At 41.6% G+C, this 24,001-nt stretch overlaps 1 protein-coding gene across 1 annotated transcript in view; it reads right to left on the bottom strand.

Annotated features, from left to right (window-relative positions):
* SLC1A3 (solute carrier family 1 member 3) overlaps positions 1–24,001 on the bottom strand; it is a 79,647-nt gene that overhangs the window by 45,297 nt on the left and 10,349 nt on the right. The window contains exon 3 of the mRNA XM_058717588.1: positions 13,129–13,266. Coding sequence (XP_058573571.1) covers positions 13,129–13,266 — 138 coding nt within the window. The remainder of the gene's footprint in view (positions 1–13,128; positions 13,267–24,001) is intronic.

Genomic DNA, 24,001 nt, shown 5'->3' with positions numbered 1-24,001 from the left:
TTAGGGGCTTCATAGAAATAAAAGAACCCCCTTCATAAAATGGCTTCTATCATTTTATGTATATAAGTATGCATGTATGTATGTAATCTCTACACCCAACATGAGGCTCAGACTCACGACCCCCACATCAAGAGTTACATGCTCCTCCAACTTAGCCAGCCAGATGCCCCTAGCTTCTCTCATTCTAAGGAACAAGGAGAAGGTTAGTGGTGGGTGGTAATGTTTTGCAGCAAGAGTCTCTAGCAGTTGAAAGTCTGATAACACATTGTGATGTAACTGTCTTTCACATAAGCAAAGTGTGCTTTACGTGTATATGCAGCACTTCTCAGGCACCTAACCTCACTTGGTAGTTGTTAAATTACTGTTCAGATGTTTATTTGATAGGAAATTATATAGAGACTTCAAGCCATGTTCCCATTGTATACCTGTGTTGTAAGCTAAACCCGAATGTTTTCTCCTAAAATCAAATGCTGCTGGGTGCTCAATTCAAAGGGAAAAGCAATGAACAGATTAAAGTCCACAGGTTGAATTCTCTCAGTTTTAAGATTTTCCACCAAAAAGTTTTCTTAAGCCTTTCTTAACTTCTACTGATCTGAATGCTAGCAGATAAAAGGGCTTGAAAACCATAAACTATTATATCTATATGGTATTAGAGGATTTAAAATTGCCAATCATGCTTAGGTTTAATAGCTTATACTGTACATGGAAATATGCTGTTAGTTTTTATTTTTTATTAAAAATTTTTTTTAAGTTTATTTATTTATTTTGAGAGTGACAGAGACAGCACAAGTGGGAGAGGGGCAGAGAGAGAGGGAAAGAGACAATCCCAAGCAGGCTCTGCACTGCCAGCACAGAGACCAACGTGGGGCTCAAACCATGAGTTCATGACCTGAGCTGAAACCAAGAGTCAGACCCTTAACCAACTGAGCCACCCAGGCGCCCCATACAGTTTTGCCCTTATACTGCATAAGAGTCACACTATCTCATAGTAAATGTGTTCCTATATCATATAGAATTTAATATGTAAACATTTTTCATGTACCCATAAAAGCGTTATGAATTTTCGTTTTGTTATTTCTAAATGTGATTAAGAACTACTACATTGCCTGGCTCTAAAACTATGTTCAGAGTCCATGGCAAAAAGGAATGCTTGCAGATATGTCATTAAGCATATGTCTCAAGAGAAGACTCCTGAAGTTGATTCTAAAACAAACAAAAAAACATGGCAAGAGTCCAGGATGGAAGCTACTAATGTTTCCATTTTTTCTTAAATATTTAGTGTGTACGCTGATATTAAGGATTTTTTTCTTGTTATGTATCCCTATATTATAATTTGGGAAACTTTTGTGACATACTTTTAGGTAAATGGCTTTAAAATAATGAAACTTCACCTCTTAGCACAAACACCTTTAAGAACACTGCATTCACATTACAGCTTACTTACAAATAATCTAGTAGAAAAACAAATTCTGGAAAAGTTGTAAATTAAAAGAGTTACCAACAGTTGAGGCACTGTAAGACTACAGTACTTTTTTGAGTTAGAAGGACTTTGGGAAAAAGAACAAACATACAAAGCTATGTGTGCACGTACACATATTGTGTTCATATTGTGCTCTAAGGAAAAATTGTGCCCCCAAATTTCATAGCATAAGCATCTACTGCATCATCCCCTACTAAAGACGTGTCACTCTCTGGCTGCAGAAGCGTTTTGGTAATTCATGTAAAACACCGGTAGAGAAGTCTGTACCACGAATGGAAGGAAAGTAAAGAGCTTGGTTGGCAAAACTGTCTTCAAGTGATTGACAGCTCTTGGGGTATATGTGTATATGTTGAGGGATGGCATAGGACACTAAAGAAACATAAAATATGTATCATCTTAAAATATTATACCTGTCTTATGTCTTCTTTGCTTTCAGAAATGTAATGAAATTTCTGGCATGTGCTTCAAAATAATCCAGTAGTGGACAGAGTGTAGATCGGGGAGGGGATCCAGGGATATTACAGATGAAACAAGATTGTGTGTGTATATATACAGATATTTTTTCTGGAAAGTACTGACAAGTTTTGGTAATATGGATACTGTCTTAGCAGGCTGGATCTAGGAGACCTATCTTGCTCTTCCTATAGAATTCTTCCTAAGACATTAGCCAACAGCTCCTTCTGATTTGTTTACTCATCTCTAGAATCAAAGAACTCAGACACTGGCCACCTTTCCTGCAGTACCCTGTGAAAGGAAACCCTCTTAGTAATTTAGAGGAATTTTCTTTCCTCTGAAGAAAACTTGGGTAGAAGAAACTCAAGCAATTGTTTAAATACATACATACGTACATACATACAAACATACATACATACATACATACATACATACATACACAGATGGCAAAACCTCTTTCCCCACATGAGGAAGTCCTGGAAACAAACATTTGAAAACAGTGTTACACAGATATTGTAGATATTGATGGGTTAGTAAGACAAGTGTGATCATGGTTGTGTGCTGCCTTGCAACCTGGGGATCTGAGACTATCGCAAACATTTTCTCCATGAGGCAGCTAAAAAGTTTTAAAAAGGTTTTAAAACGTAAAAACCTAGATTCCAGCCAGAAACAAAACTGGCTAGATAATTCCGGCAGATCAATCCTCCAGCAGAGACTAATCCCATCACAAAACCTTCTTTCTGCTTATCAGGAGATGCTCTCTAAACACTGAACAGAGAGATGACAGGATACTTAGCGTGCCCTGGAGACATACAATCCATGACATTGTCACAGAAAGTCTTGTCTGGCTGTAGAAATTCTGTGTGTGTGTGTGTGTGTGTGTGTGTGTGTGTCTGTTGATAGACATTCCAGCATCTTTTTACTTGGCTTTCTGGGACACAGACAAGTCTTTCATAATGGAACACAGGTACCCAAACATTTTCAGGGTATGCGGTTCTCCTAGCAGAAGTCTATTCAAATGAGAATCAATAGACTGAGTGTCTTTGTGTTTGGGAGTACTTTCATGTTTTGCTCTGTATATTTCTATATTGTTTTGCTCATACAAATGGTAAGCATTCATTTTATTTAAATGAGTTTAACTAAAATCATATGGAATAAATAATGAACCTATGCCTTTGGGAGCATGCATTAGTAGGGGTGAGGGAAAAACCAGAAAGAGCTTCCTGGAAGATGGGGTATCTGAACTAATAAGGTATAGCCTCAGTGGTCATACCTGCAAAGAACGATTCTAGAAAAACTGTAAAGCGGTGGTCCTCAACCTTGGGTGCCCAGTAAAATCACCTGGAGCACTATAGAGAAACATCAATTCTCAAGCCCCATTTCAGACCAATTAATTGAAGAATCTGGGGGGAGGGTAGGGGTGGGTGATGGCCAGGGGACTACATCCCGTGTAGTGTAATTAACCTGGATGGGACAGTACAGACTCTCAGAATGTGAACTGCAGAAGTGAGAGGCGCATAAGATGGCATGTCGCTGTGGACACACCCCTGCCCCCAGCCCCCACCCATGACTTCCAGTCCTTGACCATAAATCTCCAGTCAGCATTTATCTGGTAACTTACCCTCTTGGAAGCCATTACTGATTGCATGAACAGAAGAAAAACATCTATTCCCAACGCCTCCCACAGATCTATAGTTCTACAGTGGTTTGAGGAAATCATTAGATTGGTAATATAAGGGGGAAAAATCTTATTTTTCTTAGAGAATGGTTCAATTTTAAAGGAAACTTTTAAAATTTCCTTCTTTTTAATTTTTCTTAAAAGAGACTTTCAAAAATTTCCTACAACACAGAACTCATCAAAACCACAGGTTAAGTTGAAAATGCTGCAATTTATAGATAAGAGCTCCCACCTCATGCAGACCCAAGCCTTCTGGAAAGTTGCATCTGACACAGAGCCTTGAGCCTGTGGCCTCTGATCTTTCAGCGCAAGAACTGTTCCATTTTTACCACAAACATATTTTCACAGGCATTCATTTCTGAGGGGTTAGGTGATCACAGGCTGAACTCTTCTGGGCCAATGGTTTGATACAACAGCTGAACAAAACCCAGCCAGTATGATCAGAGGGTTAGGTCCATGTCCCTGTCCCTACCCAGTCATATGACATGTGGAGCACTGAGTTCAAGTCTGGAAGTGGGTGGGGTCCAAGGGAGGGCAACCAGAGTGGTGAAGAATTGGGACACTTGGCCTGTGTTTAGGGGTCTTTTGACTGGAAGAACTCTCATCCTTCATTTTTCCATGTGGCACAATTAGGACTAGTGGGCAGACCTCACAGGAGACAGATTTTAGCTCAACAGTTTGGACCATCTGAGAGTGGAATGTTCAGGTGGCAGCTGACAGCCACCTTCTGGAGGTGTGGAGGGGGGATTCCCGCCCTGGGTGCCAGGCTGTATGGTGTCCCCTCTGCCTGCCTTCCAGCTAGGACAGCTCCAGGTCTCCTGGCTCGCCTCCTGTAAACTGAATGGCTCCCCTCTGAAAGGGAAAGTTTTTCTGGTCAAAACCCTGTCAGGAGACTCTTCTCTCAGACTTGCCATCTGTGAGGCCACATTCCCAGGGGGTGATTTTTACTGGGAAACCCACAGGGCCCCACCCCTGGCTCTTACTGCATTTAATGGTGCAAGAGTCAGGTGTGAGGAAAACAATGAGGAGCAACAATTAACAAATGCTCCTTCTCTCCGGCTGACAGAGTTGTTTCCTGCCAGGGAGCACTGGTTTCCTGCTAGGGAGCACTCGTTTCTGGAACACCGGAGACTCTGGAACAGGGATGCTCCCATTGCTCCCTGCATACTTTGGGCTCATCCTGCCTGGGTCACCACTGCCTCCTCATATTGCAGTCACAAGTCTATCTCCCAACCAGACTTTGAACTTCTTGAAGTCAGGGGCCTTGTCGTCTTCATTTTGGTATCTTTAGGTCCTAGAAAAGTGGCTGGCACATAAAAAGCCTCTACAAATGCTTACTGGGTGAAGCTGTCTGTAATAGAAAGGTAGACTTTTTCTGAGGTAGCCAGACTTAAATGATTTGGTCTACATCTCAACAAAACCCCAAATCCACTAACATTTTTTAAAATAAGTTTTTAAAAATAATTACTCAGGGGCGCCTGGGTGGCGCAGTCGGTTAAGCGTCCGACTTCAGCCAGGTCACGATCTCGCGGTCCGTGAGTTCGAGCCCCGCGTCAGGCTCTGGGCTGATGGCTCGGAGCCTGGAGCCTGTTTCCGATTCTGTGTCTCCCTCTCTCTCTGCCCCTCCCCCGTTCATGCTCTGTCTCTCTCTGTCCCAAAAATAAATAAAAAACGTTGAAAAAAAAATTAAAAAAAAAATAAAAATAATTACTCAGATTTCCTTTCAATATGGTGCCAAAAAAAAAAAAAAAAAAAAAAAAAAAAAGGCCAGGTGATCTCTACCCCATGGATGGGTCTTCCCGTTTTACTCTACCACTTTCTTTTCTAGATGGACATTACTTGCCTACTGTCCAATGTTTCTAAGCAGCTCTAGACAGAAAATAAAGCAGGACCAGCCTATTGGCTTCAGATGAGCTGGGCTGAAGCTTCTTTCTGGCTGGCTTGTTTCAAGGCCACCACAAAGACTTTTCACGTGTTGAGACAGAGACTCAGTTTGTCTAAAGGTCTAGTTTGCAGGAAAAGCTCTGCTTACTGCGTGTGGAATTCGCTGCCCTGTGGATTCCAGAGTGCCACACACTGGGCCCCAGTGTCTCAGGAAAGACTGGGATGGAGAGTCGTATAACCAATGAAAATATTTAGAATTATGCAGCTGTGATAAGGTAATCACATCCCATGCTGCAGGGCAGAAAGTAATCCCCTCCAGCGGTGAGGAAGGAATTCTCTCTGGCTCCCATGTTGTTACTCGATTAACCTCATGGTTTCTTCCATTTACCTTTATTTATTTATTTATTTTTAATATTTTTTTAATGTTTATTTTTGGGAGAGAGAGACAGAGTGTGAGTGGGGGAGGATCAGAGAGAGAGGGAGACACAGAATCCGAAGCAGGCTCTAGGCTCTGAGCTGTCAGCACAGAGCCTGATGCAGGGTTTGAACTCAAAAGAGGTGACATCATAACCTGAGCCTGAAGTCAGACGCCTAACTGACTGAGCCACCCACGTGCCCCTCTTCAATTTACCTTTAATAGGAAAGTGGTGGCTGGAAGGATCACAGATGAGGCATGTGCAATCTGGAGGCTTAGTTACCTGCCTCTGACTGAAACTGTCTCTTCTTGCCCTAGAATTTTGATTTATACAAAGCAGACCACCAGGACAGCTCTCACTGATGCTATTACTGCCAAAAGCTTCCACTAATTGAGCACATGCTATGTGCCAGGCGTAAATGCTCACAACATAGGTACCCATGACATAGGTACTGTTATCACCTTCATTTTACAGAGAATGAAAGGGAGGCTCCAAGAACCTCCTCCCCACCCAAGACAGACACTTTTGTTTCTTCTACAAAATGTACGTGTGGGGAAAAAGGGAGACATCTACAGTCCCTTTTCTCATACATTAATGCCTGGGGTATTTCAAACAGGCGTCATCTATACCCAGAGCCATGACAATCAATAGTTCAAAATGTTGAATTTTTCTTTAAAAAAAAAATTTTTTTTTTAACGTTTATTTATTTTTGAGACAGAGAGAGACAGAGCATGAACAGGGGAGGGGCAGAGAGGGAGGGAGACACAATCTGAAACAGGCTCCAGGCTCTGAGCTGTCAGCACAGAGCCCGACGTGGGGCTCGAACTCACGGACCGCAAGATCATGACCTGGGCCGAAGTCGGCCGCTTAACCGACTGAGCCACCCAGGCGCCCCAAAATGTTGAATTTTTCTTAAGTCATTTTGGCTTTCATTTTTGCAAGCCCTTGACAAACGCTTCATATGCCCAAGTAACTGATTAGGCATTGTCTAGCTCAGTTTTTGCCCTCTCATGTTCAAAGAAATGATAAAACTTTAGGTTATTCTTATTGTACCTGCCATTTGTCTGAAACCGAAAGGATATACTTTGAGGTACATTTATCGTTCTTTTATTCTCTCAGGCAAAAGAGTCCTTTGCTGGTGATGGCAGCTTCTTAACTATAGTTAAGTCCCATGTTCCACCAAGTACATTGGTCAACAGATTTGGAAGGATGCTGCCTAAGGAATATGTGACAGAGTTATGTCACAGAGCTTATCACACAGATGAGGAATTACAGGCAGGCAGGTGATGTTTTGTTTTTCTGGATTTAAAACTATTTGTTTGGGGGGGGGTGACTGGGTAGCTCAGCTGGTTGAATGTCCAATTCTTAACTCTTGATTTGAGGTCAGGTCATGATTCCAGGGTCGTGCGATTGAGTCTGCGTCAGGCTCCATGTTGAGCATGGAGTCTGCTTAGGATTCTCATTCTCCCTCTCTCTGTCTCCCTCTGCCCCTCTCCCTGCTTGCACTCTCTCTCTTTCTCAAAAAAAAAAAAAAAAAAAAAAGTTTGATTTTGCATACAAAAAGAATTGTTAGTTTTCCAAGGACGAATGGGTTCCAAAGATCTTTTGTCCTTGGGAAAGTTAAAAGAAATTTTTTTTACACGTATTTATTTTTGAGAGACAGAGCATAAGTCGGGAGGGGGCAGAGAAAGAAGGAGACACAGAATCCAAAGCAGGCTTCCGGCTCTGAGCTGTCAGCACAGAGCCCGACACGGGGCTCAAACTCACAAACTGTGAGATCATGACCTGAGCCGAAGTCGGATGCTTACCCAACTGAGCCACCCAGGAACCCCTTGTCCTTGGGAATGTCTAGGCAGAAGGCAGACAATAAATTGGAGGAGATACTGTGAGGCTAGACGGACCGAAGCAGTGTTTTCCAAAGTGGGATAAATACAGTGGTATTTATTTGTTCTGGTGGGATAGAAACCCCTCCTTAATTAATATTAAATCACATAGTGAGAAAGTCATTCTTTCAATTCTCTCTTAGTCTTTGTGTTACAGGAAAGACAAGTCTTATTGTGGTGCTAAAATGCATTTAACACCTCATTAACACCCGCCCCCCCCCCAAACACACACCTTTTTAAACAATGAGAGCACAGATCTCAGGCTCCCAAGACCTTTGGCAGGCACAGAAGCAATCCAGAACTTTATTACATTGTAATTTATTATCTCCTTCACTAGACTAGTAACAGGTTTCCACTTTCTGTAATGATTAGAAACATTGGAAGAAAAGTACGCATGTGGATTTCAAGAACATTCTAAGTAAATGAGAATAGGAGTGGTCCCCATGTAACTTTGAGATGGAGATGCCATGACTTGAAATATCAGATTTGGAATCATGTTCCTAAAATCAGTCAAATGTCTTTCTCGTTGCCCTGGCTGCCCTCCCTTGTTATTCCACTTCCAGAATTGCACCCAGTGCTCCAGGTGTCACGTGACTAAGTACGGACAGTGACCTGGAGCCAACCCTTTGCTAATACGGGCTGGGTTTGGGTCAGGCGTTGTATCAGCTGCAGCAAACTGGTGGCTCAGAGTGCAGCCTGTGGCCACCTAACAAGAGTTCACCTAACAGAGGACCAGCCTTACCCCCTTACAGCTGGAATTAGGATTTGCTTACGTATATTGTGTGATTTAAGAGATGCAGGGAAGCTCTCCCTCTCCACCCAACATATATCCTCTTGGGGACGATATCTTTGTATTCATGTATCTCTTGTGCCTAGCTCAGTGTCTGACATAGCAAGAACTCAAAAAATAGCTATTAATGGACGAATGAGTGAGAAAAAATAAACTTCACCTGTTTTATAATCTCAAATCCAGGGTGTCCTACCCCAGGCCCCAGACCCTGCTGCTACTGTTGTTGACATTCCCCTACCACTCCCCTTTACTTACACTCTTACCCAACTCACAGAGATCGTTGGTCAAGTGGTGCTCCCGGCTTCCAGAAAACTGGAGACACAAAAGATTCCCTCCGAGGTAAGTGATTGAGGAGGAAAAGAAGAGATGAGAAAAGAAGAAAGCACGAGGTGTCTGATAGTTATGTCTACAAAGTACAACCTGAAATGGAGTTTAATTATTATCTAGTGAATTTAATCAGGCTAATAAGGCAGCCAAACCAACTCATATTTCTGGCATGAAATATCTAGTTTGGCTGCCTCTGCTGACCAAATCAATAGAAATTGGTGCCAACCCCCCCATTTTATTGTGTGGTGTGTTGGCACAGACTTACTCTTCCTCTTCAAAAACACAGGTACTTGAGTACAAATCTAGCCATTAGGCTCGCTCCCAGCTTCTCTCTGGCAGCTTCTGGAATTGCTAATACACACCAAGGATATTTGGAACGATTGGAATTTCGAATTTGGGAAAGGAGAGCATGGCTTATGGGAGCTTTAGAGCCACAATTCACAAACACAAATGTTTCAAATACGAAAACCTAACTTAGATTTTGGAATTTAATTTTTTTTGATGTTTATTTATTTCTGAGGGGGAGAGAGAGAGAGAGAGGGAGGGGCAGAGAGAGAGAGGGAGACACAGAATCTGAAGCAGGCTGTCAGCACAGAGCCCAATGTGGGGTTCAAACTTACAAGCTGTGAGATCATGACCTGAGCTGAAGTCAGACACTTAACTGACTGAGCCATCCAGCCACCCCTAGATTTCTGAGTTTAAATGTGACTTTAGCACAATAAAATGCACAGAGTCTTCTAAAACAGAATACCTAATCCAACACATGTAGTAAGGGCTTCATGCATTTCTATCTCTGTCTGTCAAGACCCTGGGACTTGTTGACTTAAAAACATTAAGTCTGTCAAACATTTTTCCATTGGGAAATACTTTCTGTGGGAGCATCACCCCCGAGTTCTTATTCTGGTGTTCCTATCAGGTGCAGGAAAGATCAGCACAACTGTGACACAGAAGATGGAGAGGACAGGTTTTCCAATAGCTATTTGTTTAAGCGTCAATAAATGTGATGTTTCGTGACAGCACACTGACTCGAGCTCTGGTGTGAACTGTCAACACTTGAATAAGGCCATAAGGGAAACCCAGTGAGAGCTCTATGGGTGCCCCAGCTCAGCAGTGCATTTCTTACAATGAATGACACCGACATTCACACCTGAGTTCTTATATTGTTAGCCCAAGAGTTGGACTTGGCCTGCAGAGGAGCTTTGTTTGGCTTGCAGTGTTTTGTTCTGTGAATTGTATCAACATTGAAAAATTAGGAGGTTCTTAAATTTTTTTAGATTTCTGGACCCTCTTAAAAAAATCAGAAGATTTGGCCCTTGTTGACACAGAGCAACAATCAGCTGAAGCGGATACTTTTCAGGTCACCACAGTCTCCTTGCCTCCCATTGTCTATCCGATTGTGCAGCTGGATCACTTTCCACTCGTCATCACACTTGTCCCTGTTACTTCCCTGTCACACACACAAGATATTTCTATCATAGAAAGAAAATAAAAAGTACCCTGAAAGGGCAGCTTCATATATAATCATCACCTGCTTGGCCACAGGAGGCATTTGAATATGCTTTCCATTCTAAAATAATGGACCTGACTCTGTTTCCTCCCTAGACAACACATTCTCCAGGAGCTTCTCCCAACACACACAGGGGTCCTCCAGGGATGTATGTAGTTTGTAGAGGCTCCTCTTCCTCCTCATTCCCAATGGGTCATACCCCCTGCCCCCTTTTTGGTTTGGAATCACCGTATTTAAAACCCTAAAGGAAAGTCTTATTGAATCAATGGTTCACTGTAATTGATCATAAGTATCCAAAATATTATGTAGCTTGGAAATTAATCTTTGAGATTAATACCTTACAAAGATCTTTGGCAAACTAAATTATATCCCCCCACCCTTTTTTTCTCTTTTTTGAGAGAGAGAGAGAGAGAGAGAGAGAGAGAGAGAGAGAGTGCACACATTGGGGAGAAGGACGAGGTAGTGGGGAGGGCGGGGAGAGAATCTCAAGCAGTCTCCACACTCACCGTGGCTTGATCCCAAGACCCTGGGATGACGACCTGAACCGAAATCAAAACTCGGATGCGCAAACAACTGAGCCACCCAGTGCCCATATATCCTTTGCCTTAACATAGTCCTGGAAAAGGGCTGAGACTCTCTTACTGGTCCCAAGCGGCAGCATCCCCAATGTACAAGTAGGTTACATTTTAAAAGTTTATTTTATATTGGTTGCTTGCAGCTTATAATTCCTTTCAATATTATAAATGTTGCTAGTTTTTCCAAGGTTTTCCCACAAATTTCTTTTTAACCATGCAAAGAGACTGCATCATGGTTTTTTTTCCTGCACAATTATTCAGTGACAGCTTGTATTCCTTCAACGAAGCTGACATACTAAGTATTAGAAATATCAGGAAATTCCACTTGGAGGTAATTGTCGAGCAAGATCGCTATTAAGGGGAAATAATATTTTCTCTAATTGGGCCAAATGAGGGCTTTCCTCTTGGAAGGGTAACATGTGGGTTTTCAGCACAGATATCAGAAAGCAGAAACCTCTAAATACTGGTCCCAATATTTAGATACTGGGACTTAGATACTATACTGAAAGACAGTATAAAGGAATCCAGAACCCCTCAAGTTTGCATCCAGGAAGACTGTAGGGACTCAAGTCAGACACTGGCCAGTAGGGATGATGAAGAGGGACACTTGCCCACTGAATAAAATGGCACATGTGAGTTCTGTCCTCTAAGAGCTACTGCAAGAACTTGCTTCGCAGAAAAATGTCAACACGTGGATAATAAAATGAGAATGTAAGGTTCTGTCAGCATGAATCTAGCTTTGATGATAAGAATTGGGACTGCTAGGATTACCCCCTGGTCAGCAATGGACCAGGTTGTTTCAGAAACAAGCATCCCAATCATCCTGCCTACATGATTGCTTTATGGGCAGTTCACCCTCCAATGGGAGCCTCCTGTACATGCAATCACTTGTTTAAAGACCTGAACAAGTGGAAGCCAGTAGAGATCCACAAGGCATTGGGGGAAGAGCTGATATAGTTCCTGTCCAAGTTAGGCCAGCCCTCGCAGGCATGCAGCAGTCAGAATCTTGCCCTATGACTTTTGAGTTGTGCTATGAAATTCTTACTACACAGAGATCTTGAGAAGAGATTATAAATATCCTTGAGGACTCCCTGGGAGGGGAAAGATGCTTGGAGCCAGCTCACATAGAGGTGGAGAGATGTACCCATGGAGGGACAGTGAGCCACGGGTGGAGAAGAGAACAGGGTCAGTAATACCTGAGTTCTGGGCTTTAGCTACAAACCTAGAAACCATCCTGCTGGGACGGTGTCTATGGACATTCTTTCTTCATGTCAGAGGTGTGCTGTGGGGAAAGAGAAGAGTGGGCAGGAAGGAATGTATAGTAACCTTTTTTTTTTTTTTTCTTTTTGGCTCCATTTGTATTCGCCAGTCATGTGTACAAATGAGTCTTGAAGCATTTCCCATGGAGGAGTCGATTGTTATCTTACTGTCACAGAAAATAGATCCTACCCTGCAAAGCTTCCACTCCTCGAGAATCCAAGTGTCAGCTGACAAAAATATCCAGATGGGGAAATCCCCTGCCCCCTCCCCATTCTCCCACCAGCCTCATAGGTAACGGGGGTGGGGGACAACTGGAGAAGGAAATGAAATCATGCGGGTTCACCAGGAAAAGATAAAGTGTTGGTGGCAGCAGAATTGGTGAGTGCGTTGTGGGTATTACCTCTTGATGAGGCTTCCAAGAAGGCTCCCGCTCAAGTCCTGGTGGCTCTGAGAACAAGCATTCTTGCATCAATAGCTAATAGGCTGTCCAACCAGATGTTATCTGGGTGGGATAAGAGGGTGAGAAAACAGACCTGTTGTACGCTGTTGTCAACTATATCGCTGTGGTCAGAGAAGGCTGGTTGTGTAGGGTTTAGCAGGGTGCCTCTTTTGTAGTGAGGCAGACTAGATTACATGGTTGTTTAAATCCGTTTCCTCTTGTGATTGGTAAAATACGAGAGTTATAATCATTCATGCATTACTAAAGCCTCCTTTCCATCATTTTTGAAGGGACTTTTTTTTTTCTAGAACAGAGCATGCATCCAGCAGAAACCTAAAGCATTTGCTTTTCTAAGCGATCTTTTGCAATAAGCACACTTAAAAAACAAACAAACAGACAAACAAATGAACAAAAAAAACAACACTGCATATGGTACCTGTGACAAGACTGGAGATTATAAGTGGTAACACCAGCATCTGTAACATCCTCATCAGAAGTTCCCCAGGGAAAGAGAAGTACTTGACTTCTCGGTAGCTCATTTTGTATGGTCGGAGGGTAAATCCCAGGATTGTACCTGAAGGGGGAAAGAAAAGATGGAGAAAACTTGAGCCCTTTTAAAAACTGAAGTAACAGTCCTAGGAGAATGAAGAAGTATTTGGCTGGTGGTCACTCCTGTCTGACGAGAGTACATTTATTTAAGCAGCAAATATTGGTGCTGCTTTAGGAGCAAGGGGTGTGCCTGTCTCTTCCGTCTGCCAGGGTCTGGCTGAATCCAGGGCTTCGAATAGGACTTAAAGAAAAAACGTCTCTGGCTTTAGCAAATGAAAAATGTCTTTGTCTAACTTAAATGCAGTAGAACCAAGTTTGACGTGGCTCGGTACAGAGTTACAAAGATAGGGGCATAACTGGGAGACAAATCATGTATCCATGAACAAGGCAATGTAGAAAAAAACCCTCTTACTATAATGAATTTCCTTGGTAACAACGGATATTAGGACGGCTAGCACAAACACTTATTAAAGGGCAGTATGATTTTATTTTTTTCCAATTAAAAAAATTCCTCTTGCTCACATTGTTAATCCATTTCCATCACCTCCCTGTCTGTACACCATGCTTTCTGTCTACATGGTCTCGATATTGCCTTGGCAACTGTATTGTACAGACTTGTTACTTGCCGGCAAGAGAAGACTCCAAAATGAGCAGAGAACTTTTTCCAAAAATTTTCCCTGAACACTAACAGGGGGGGCGGGGGGGGGGAATAAGAGAAAGAGAAAGCAATTTTCCCCTTCATTTTCCTTCTGCTCCTGGGACTTTAAAATATATTTTAAAAATAACTTTATATGTAAATTGAATTACACACAGTAGCTTTCGAAGTGTTTGGAAATCAACAGACCTACTGAATCAATGTACTCCCCCCCCGCCTCTCCCGAATTTACCTTCCTTGTCCAGGAAAATTTATTTATTCCATTATTGTAAATATTTTCTAAATTTTTGCCCTGCTGTTACTAAAACATGTACCTTATAGAGAAATACTGAGTTATCTAGAAGCTGGAGGTCGGTGTAGGGGGAGAGAACACTGGGTGAACCTACGTTTTTCCAAAGGAAGCAAGCAGTCCTTTAAGGAAACAGGCTCATCCTAACTTCTTATGAAATGGGCTCCTTCTCTTAGGAAATGAGACACAAAGTTCATTTCAAGTATTACAGCAACCCTAATTTCATTTCTTGGGTCTCAGCAACTGTGAAGTATCCATTCTTTGATTATATACTGTGATACTGCAATTAAGAGTCTGAATCTACGTGACTAGAAAATCTGGCTGATCCAGTTTTCAGGGCCTTTAGGAAAATAGTTATTGCTTTTCTCCCAATGTAACAGTAATATGTTCAAGACAGAAAAAGGTGATTTGGAAGATACGCAAAAGAAAAGGCAGAAGCCTGCCTCTATTGATTCTCTCACTTAAATAGCAAATAGCTAATGCTTACCGAGCTCTTACCACATGCCAGCCATTGTCAGTGCTTTACTTGCGTTATTATATTTAATCCTCACAAAAACCCCTGGAGGTAGGTACTATTTTACCACCAGTGTACTGATGGGGAAATCTAATTATGGTGAACTTCAAACTTGCTGGACTCCAATAGCCACTCAGTATCAAAGTCAAAAAGTTACTCAAGTGACAAAGCTGGGATTTAAACCCAGGCATTCGGACTCAGAGCTCACATTTGTGACCTTCACACGTACTTCCTAGTCTCCAATAGAGCAAAGACAAGCGCTGTTGGTGCTTCTGTGAGTTTCTTTCCAGAATGTTCTCACACAGAGTTAAATATATGGAAATCACACAGAATATACTTTTCCATATGTAGTTATCATAAGCATCACTTTTAGGGTTCATGATACCAGATCTAATGATTGTACCATAATTTACTTAATACTTCCTTTGTTGTTGAACAGTTAGGTTGGTTAGCATTTTTTTGCTTTTATGAAGAGCACTATGATAAATATATGAAGGCTGTTTTATAACTAGAAATATTTTTTAGTGCAGTTTAGAGAAAGGAAACCAGTGCATTAAAGAATCTCACTACCTTGATTCATGTTATCAAATTGTTTTTCTAGTGGGTTGGCCCAACAGTTTAATGTTCCGTTAGTGGATGAGAAGGCTTTAATATTATCTATATGGGGAGAATTATCATAACAACTATTAAAACAAATAACATTTGTGAGTGTGATGAGTATATAGTATGTATTTTTTATTTCCTTTCAATTTACTTAATATCTAATGATGTTGACCATTTCTCCTAATTGTATTTTCTCCAAGCATTTAAAAATTCTAGTAGTTTAAGAATTTATGTGTGCATGTGTGTGTGTTGTGTGTGTGTGTATGTATCTGATATAAATTCTTTACATAATAAAGATTAATTATCCTTTGCCTATGTGTAACATATTTGCTATAACTATTTTTCTAATACTCTAAAATATACAGGTATTTTGCATTTTTATAAAATTTGGTCCACATACCTTTTTTATTAGGTCATTTTTTCGAGAGTTATAAACTTTAATTTCCCTCCTCCCAAATTTGATAAATATTTAATTCCTTTTTCCTTCTTTGACTGGTCGCTTGCTTTGTTTGAAAATATTGAACCTTTAATCTTCCTGGAACTTGGTTTGAGGTAAGGCATTTAGTTCCAATTTTTAGTGTGCATTATTCAACACAGTATCCTCACCAGCACATAGGAATTATAAAAGGCTCTGGTAATATCTGGTGCTTTCCTGCTTGTTCATATAAAGGCCAAATCACACTGAAATAAGTGCTTCATCTTATAATAAGTAAATAAATAAATATTTATAAATCTTACTTTACTTCCAATCAAATGTAATTTCACTGGAATTGATTGTTTTCTGATCTTTTTTTAAAACACATTTAAACATTTGTCATTCAATTATAACATAAAATGGGTGCAATAAACACAAGATACTCATTTTGGTCACCTGGAATTTGACCATATCAAGCTATTAGGAATTTTAGACATCTCCCAAATGACAAGACCAGACTTGGTTTTACAAGTTTCACTTCTAAGTTGGCTGTTTGTTATTAGAAATGCATTAACTCGGGGCGCCTGGGTGGCTCAGTCGGTTAAGCGTCCGACTTCAGCTCAGGTCACGATCTCACGGTCCGTGAGTTCCAGCCCCGCGTCAGGCTCTGGGCTGATGGCTCAGAGCCTGGAGCCTGTTTCCAAGTCTGTGTCTCCCTCTCTCTCTGCCCCTCCCCCATTCATGCTCTGTCTCTCCCTGTCTCAAAAATAAATAAACGTTAAAAAAAAAATTAAAAAAAAAAAAAAGAAATGCATTAACTCAAAAACAACAATATTTCCATAGATGGGTAGGATCCTGGCTAGTCCGAAAGTTATTTATTAATTAAATTATTAAGTTGTTTAAGAAATTTACATTATTTATCATTTAGGAAAAAACCGGTAGAGCAGCTGCTCTATCAACGATACAGGTAGACACAAGCCAGTGTAGATGAAGGAAGGGATTAATTCTTTCTAAACCTATGTGCATTAGACCCCATTTCCCAAAGTCTAACTCTTGCCAACCTGACTATATTCTCTCTTACAGCCACACCAGCTGTATCCAGACACTCTCTCCTTGGGAGTTCCATGTACCTCCTCCCCTTTTCCCCCATCAAATCCCACATTTACTCAGTGCCACCAATTTTCATCTAGGTGCTAGGAGGGAAAGTAAGCCAGCTCAGTGAGTGAGTCCTGGGCAGCGGGCGAATGACATCTCTTAACTCCAGTCTACCAGGGAGATACATGCCTAACAGAGCAGCAGAAAAACAGCCAGGAGGCAAAGTCTCAAAAGGCTTTTCTAGTCAATAAGCTGATCTTGCTTGGAAGTGTAGTTCTGACATCAGCTCCTCTAGAATGTCTCAGTTTCTTTGCATTCTCTAATACGGAACCCACATTTTCTAAAAGTTCTTCTTTATAGGGGGAAAGCACGCAGGAGTCACCATTTATATGTTGAAAAGGGATAGTTTCAGGTCAAAAGCTTTGAAGAGAAGGGTTGTTTAGAGGGATAGCACACTGCAAATACTCTTTGAGTCAGTGATGCCCCTGACTATGTTTTGGTATGTTTACTATCTCAGGGTTTACCAAGTGAGCCATTTCTACTCCTAGGAAAGAAGAGGTTATGTTGGGAGGGGCAATACTGATTGAACCCTTAATGGGCTCAATCAAGGTGGCATGATCCTCATCACAACTTTATGAGGGTAGATATGATCGTGTCTATTTTCAAAAATGAATACACTGATGCTCAAAGCTAGTGAACTTGCTCAAGTCTACAGAGTTAGTAAGTGATTGATTTGGGAATTCTAAAGAAAACCCACTTCTCTTTCTACTACACTTTAATGCCTCTCAAACACAGATATACCCTTGTAGGTATACAAGGACCTGTATACCTGAGGACAGACCCTGGCTCCCGGGTCTTCAGCAGCTCTAATCCCTAAACTCTAGAAGCACTTGAGTAATAATCTCGGATCTGCTAGAAATGTCCCAGAAGCACCCAGTACATGCTGGAACCCTTCACAGGTCCCTTTACAATATGGTTACCATAGTGCTAAGTCACTGTTTAAAGTGGTGACACTGAATCCCTTTCTTTGGAATGATTTAACTAAACTTATATAAAACTTTTAATTAAAATAGCTTGCTTCTTTTGCCCCACCGCACACATTTTAATCCTTGGAAACCATCAGTAACAAAGCTGGAGAGGACATTAAATGAAAACATGCTTCAGGGTCCCACGCTTAATGACGACAGCCAGCAGTCATTGGGTACATGCAAGATGCCAAGCCCTCCAAGCACACTGCCTCACAGGACCATGGAAGCCAGGACTAGTAGAGCCTACACTTCACTTCTCATGAAGAACTGGAGTCATCGAGAGGGTAGGTAAACTGCCGAAACCTCACAGCTAGTAGAGGTTGGGGCCACGGTCAATGCAGGGAGCAGTCAAGCCGCTTCCCCAATGTCAGGGGGATGGCTGAGGTGGACTTCATACCCACGCTGTTCAGCTCCAAGCCCAGACTCTTACTTACTATGCTGTACTCATGGCCTCTCAACAGTCATGGTACTAATTCAAAGAGCCTAAGTTAGTACACAATATTTTGCCTATCTTTTCATTCCATTTTGAGTTAGTTTAACTGAGATAGAGCCTAAGTTGGGCAAAGGTTTTGTTGATTTTGCTTAATGAAGTCAACATCTAGCTTTTTGCAGTTCATTTGTTGAATAAATAAACAGAAGACATTTTTCTTCAGCTTTTGCTCTGCTGGGCAATATTAGAGGTGAGGCCAGTGTGATAAGGTCAGCCAGCTCTCAGTGTCAAGTACAGAGGAAATGCTCTGAACGTGAAGATGCTTTTTTGGGTAAGCAGTTCAGGTTTCTGATTACACAGCCCAGCAATGATAAAAAGCCTTCCCTGAACCATCCTCACATCCTGAAGAACAGACTTCTCAGAGCCCTCTACTCTCTGCCCTTCTGACCAATTAGAGGTAGCAAGGGGGGGTGGTTTTCTTCACTTGGGTAAAGCCGCTCACTGCCTTTACAGAGCTGTGGACTCTATCTTACTTGAAGCCCATTGATTGATGTTCCCAGAGCTAATCAAAACCTTTATGGCCTCCAGACCTTTAATGCAAAAGAATAGATTCTTTATTATTGATTACTCTGCAAAAATAACCATAAAAATCAGAATAACTTCCCAAGGGTTTGTTACAGCTGAAGCAAACTTTGCAATCTGCATCTTGGTGACATTAAAGAAAACACAGATGTCACAATTCAATTCAGATTGCTCATTCTCAGTCAAGAGTCTTCTAGCATTCCTGTTTTGGTATTTTACAAGATTTCTGGAATCTAGGGAATATCTTAACTGGAATGTTTAAGGTGATCAAAATTAACAGTGCTGGTTGAATGCTATAAACCAAGATGCATTTTTATTTAAATACTTTCTTCTAACACAGAAAGCTCAAGAAGTGACTTCTTCAGGGGTTCACTGTTTCCCCTAGAGAGCCTATACAACAAACACTCCTTTGGAAGATTAAATACCACTTCACTTTTCTAAAGACACAAGGTCCACACTAGAGCCTCAGAAAGAACACCACCACAGGCTTCCTTTTGAAGGCCAAACACGCACAGCACGTTAAAAGCTAAAGACCTATTTTAAAGAATTGGGTCCATATTTAATCTGATAAAATTAAAGAAAATATTAAGCCAGAAAATATTTAAGAGTAGAAAAACGTGGCACAAGTTGAAGTAAAATTCGGAGCAATTCACCCAATTTACCTTTTGGTAAATGTTGCAGTTTGAAATAGTAAAATTTTACTCGAGTTTCTACCCTGTTTCCAAACTGTCATGAACAGATTGGCAGACCACAGCTTTCTAGAATTACTACTCACAATACTAAATTCTTCAGAAGAAGATATGATGCCCCCAAAGAGCTCAGATAACAAAAGGGTATCTAAAAGTAACAGTGGCACTGATTTTAGAGGAAGACTTTATATTCTGAGGCCACCATATGAATACCACCAAATGCCCACCCAGGATGAGCTAACTAGCTCTTCTAACATTGACACTGCAAACCAGTCAGAGGACATTCAAACCCCCATCCAGAATAAGCATGGCCTGCAGATCTTTAGCCAGAACGAGAACATTTGCCTCCTTGTTGTCACTCCACCACCTCGGTCATGATCCCACTTTCTGGCCCTGGTGCTGGCTCTTCTTTCTGCCTGGAATGCTCTTCTCAGAGATTCCCAGGTTTGCTTCCAGACTTAGTGCAAATGTCATCTTCTTATTGGAACCGACCCTGAATTTCTCCCTCAGCCGCCTTAATTTGTTTCAGTAGTTCTTATTACCTTCCAAAACACAGTATAATTTTCTAACTTATTATGCTTGTTGTTCATTGTTGTCTCTGCCTCCTAGAATATAAGTTCGGAGAGATCAAGATTGGTTTTCCTGCTGTATGTTTGTTCACTGATATATATCAAGCCCCTGAAAACAGTTCCTGGCACACAGTAGGTGCTCAGTATATTGATGAACGAATAAACAAAGAGCATGAGTTAATTCTCTTTCAGATGACCAGTGCCCAGCAGCGCTGGGCCTGGCTCGCGTTGAACCGTGTTGAACACATTTCTGAATGGAGGAATCGCTTCACTCTGTGCTTTGCAGCAAATGCCATTCCCCACTGCATTCTGTGAGCAGAGAAGCCTACCCTCAGGAACATCCTCTCCTCCAAACTGTGATTACTCTGTCGTGACCTGTGGAACTGGATCTCAACGGAGCTACGATTTCTCATATGGCTTAAGTTTTTTTTGTTTTTTTGTTTTTTTGTTTTTTAACGTTTATTTATTTTTTGAGACAGAGAGAGACAGAGCATGAATGGGGAGGGTCAGAGAGAGAGGGAGACACAGAATCTGAAACAGGCTCCAGGCTCTGAGCTGTCAGCACAGAGCCCGATGCGGGGCTCGAACTCATGGACCGCAAGATCATGACCTGAGCTGAAGTCGGACGCCCAACCGACTGAGCCACCCAGGCGCCCCTATGGCTTAGGTTTTTAGATTCACAAACTAGGAGCCATAGCTCCTGATTCCTGTTTCTCTCACAAGGCTTGTTTTTTTGAATATAAAAGACAGTGGGTGTGAGGCGGTAGAAAGTTCATGGACTGAGAATCTGGGATGAGGTTCTGGGCCTGACGCTGCCAGCAAATTATGTCAGTCGGTACTTTATTTTTTTTATTTTTAAAAAAAAATTTTTTTTTTCAACGTTTTTTATTTATTTTTGGGACAGAGAGAGACAGAGCATGAACGGGGGAGGGGCAGAGAGAGAGGGAGACGCAGAATCGGAAACAGGCTCCAGGCTCCGAGCCATCAGCCCAGAGCCTGACGCGGGGCTCGAACTCACGGACCGCGAGATCGTGACCTGGCTGAAGTCGGACGCTTAACCGACTGCGCCACCCAGGCACCCCTCAGTCGGTACTTTAAAGATTTAATCTTCATATCAAAGCTACAGGATTTAATAGCACCATCTTACAGATGTGGAGACTGAACCCGAGAAAGAGTAAGCCACTTGTTCCAGGTGACATGACCAGTAACTGATGTTGGCAGAATGGGGTTTGAAACTTAGGCCTGCCTATTTCCACAGCCCACATCTTCAAATCATATAATCTCTTTGGACCTCTTTTTTTTTTTTTTTTTTTTTTTTTTTTTGGTCACAAAACGGGAGGGATAGGTCAGAAAAGGCAATAGCTAAAATCCTCTTGGGGTGTCTGGTTGGCCCAGTCAGCTGAGCATCTGACTTCGGCTCAGGTCATGATCTCGCAGTCTGTAAGTTCAAGCCCCATGTCGGGCTCTGTGCTGACAGCTCAGAGCCTGGAGCCTGTTTCGGATTCTGTGTCTCCCTCTCTCTCTGCCCCTCCCCCACTCGTGCTCTGTCTCTCTCTCTCTCTCTCTGTCAAAAACAAACATTAAAAAAATAATAAAAAAATAAAAAAATAAAATTCTCGTGACCTTTAATATTCTCGCCTAAAGGTTCTGATTTTACAAGAACCATGTAAACCAAAAGCATTATAAATCTTAACTGCTTTACTATGAATTCATCTCGTTTCTTCTAACGAATTCTAATGTCCTGGATAATGCATATGACAGCATTTTTTAATACATCAAAAAATGCTTTGTCAACTTGGCCATTACAGTTATTGCGGCAGGTAGACAATAAATAATTCTTAAAGATCAAATAAAAGTTTCTATTTTAGAACTTGGCTAGCGTGTAGCCCAAGCCGGAGAAGTTGTGAGTCCGTCTCGTGCAAACCTGCCGAAGCTGGTGGACATAAAGTCCCATTAGTTTATTTTTAACAAGAAGGGCAAGGGCATAATGGTGAATTTACCTGCCCAAGAGGTCTGCTGGTCTTGGTCTTCCGTTTCACCCCAAACTTCCAGGCATTTCCTGGTGAGAAGCTACTGGGTTTGAGGCAACCTTTCGACCCTCCCCCACCCCTCTGTTTCCACATCCTTCAGAGAGTTGGTCCCCTGGCTTGGTTCAGTCTTTTGTCCTTTGGTATTTCCTGTTGCTGGAGGTGGAAATACCTGCTCCAGCCTTGTTCTGCCAGTGGAGCCCAGACGAACCAGCTCTGGGTAACTAACGCAGACCCAAGTCCACACGGCATACAACTCTGGCAGACAACCGTATCAGAAGAACCTCAGGAGCTCTGAAAAGCCTGGTGCTTTCTTCCTAAAAGCGCAGTGACATAGGCTATGCGAAATGCTAACTAAACTTACAAATAATCCTACAGATCTTTTAAATGTCCACCTCATGCTCGCTGAAAAAATATCCCACTAAAATCATTAACACCCGTTGCTTTCCTTTCCGGTAAAAAATAAAATAGTTATGAGTAAATGAAACCATGAATGCAATTTGAATTCTGGGCATATACCCCACAGATACACTATACCTGGGGGAAATCACTTTTGTACAGGATTATTCTTTATACCATTTAACAAATATCTAAAAGTTGGAAACAATCTAAGTGGCCATCAATTAGGAATTGGCTTCAATAAATGAGGGTACATGCATAGAGTGCACCCCCAAGAGAGAATGAGGAGGTTCTTTTTGTGCTAATAAGGAATGATGTCCAAGGCATATTGTAAAGTCAAAAAAGTAAGGTATAAAGCAGGCTATATAATCTATGCCAGCATTTGTATACAAAAGCCAAAAAAAAAAAAACAAAACGGGATATGTATTTATTTTTATACTCATAATTCTAAAGGCGCACAAGAAACTGATAGCAAGGTATTTATATCCTTTTGTAATTTTTTATTTTGGGCAATGTAAGTGTATTTCATAAGTAAAATAACAAAATACATAAGCAAAAAATTTGGCTCACATTTTTTATCTTTAAATCTGACTGAATTCAGGGCACCTGGCTGGCTCAGTTGGAAGGGCATGCGACTCTTGAACTTGCAATCATGAGTTCAAGTCCCATGTTGGGCGTACAGATTGCTTAAATAAATAAAAATAAGACTTGAAAAAAAAATTTTTTTTTTTAATTTATTTTTGGGACAGAGAGAGACAGAGCATGAACGGGGGAGGGGCAGAGAGAGAGGGAGACGCAGAATCGGAAACAGGCTCCAGGCTCCGAGCCATCAGCCCAGAGCCTGACGCGGGGCTCGAACTCACGGACCGCGAGATCGTGACCTGGCTGAAGTCGGACGCTTAACCGACTGCGCCACCCAGGCGCCCCTGAAAAAAATTTTTTGACTGAATTCTAAACCACATCATTTCTGCTGGATGCCTGGATGTTTCTAAAAATTCACTTTGGGTCTGGGTTGGTTTCTCCTCAACCTTGCTCTAATTTGCTCTAACAGTGAGTGTACTTCATCTGGGCCATGGAGAGGAAAGTCGCTAGTTGCGTTCAGATTTCTAGTGAGTGGATCACTTTCTGACCCAACAGTTCTTTTTTTCCTGGAGACAAGGAAGTGAATCTGAAAAAACTTTGAACTCCACCATTATAGGATCATGTTTGCTTCAACGCATTAGCCCTTGGAGTTACAAGTACACCAAAGCGGCAAAGTCACGTTGGAAACTACCAGACAAAGGTAACATCCATCATACTGTGTAAAGCTCTTTCACATCATACTCTTTCATCATCCAACATACTGTGTGAAGCATCGCAGTGTCAGAATTTACAAAGTTCACTGAATCTTGGCTTTTTTATATGACTATGTCATTTGCCTTAAAAAAGCAAATTCGAGGAGACAAAAGTAAATAAATAAACAAAA

This window comes from Neofelis nebulosa, chromosome 1 (genome assembly GCF_028018385.1).
Source record: "Neofelis nebulosa isolate mNeoNeb1 chromosome 1, mNeoNeb1.pri, whole genome shotgun sequence".
Lineage (NCBI taxonomy): Eukaryota > Metazoa > Chordata > Mammalia > Carnivora > Felidae > Neofelis > Neofelis nebulosa.
This window is presented reverse-complemented; position numbering and strand designations above follow the sequence as displayed.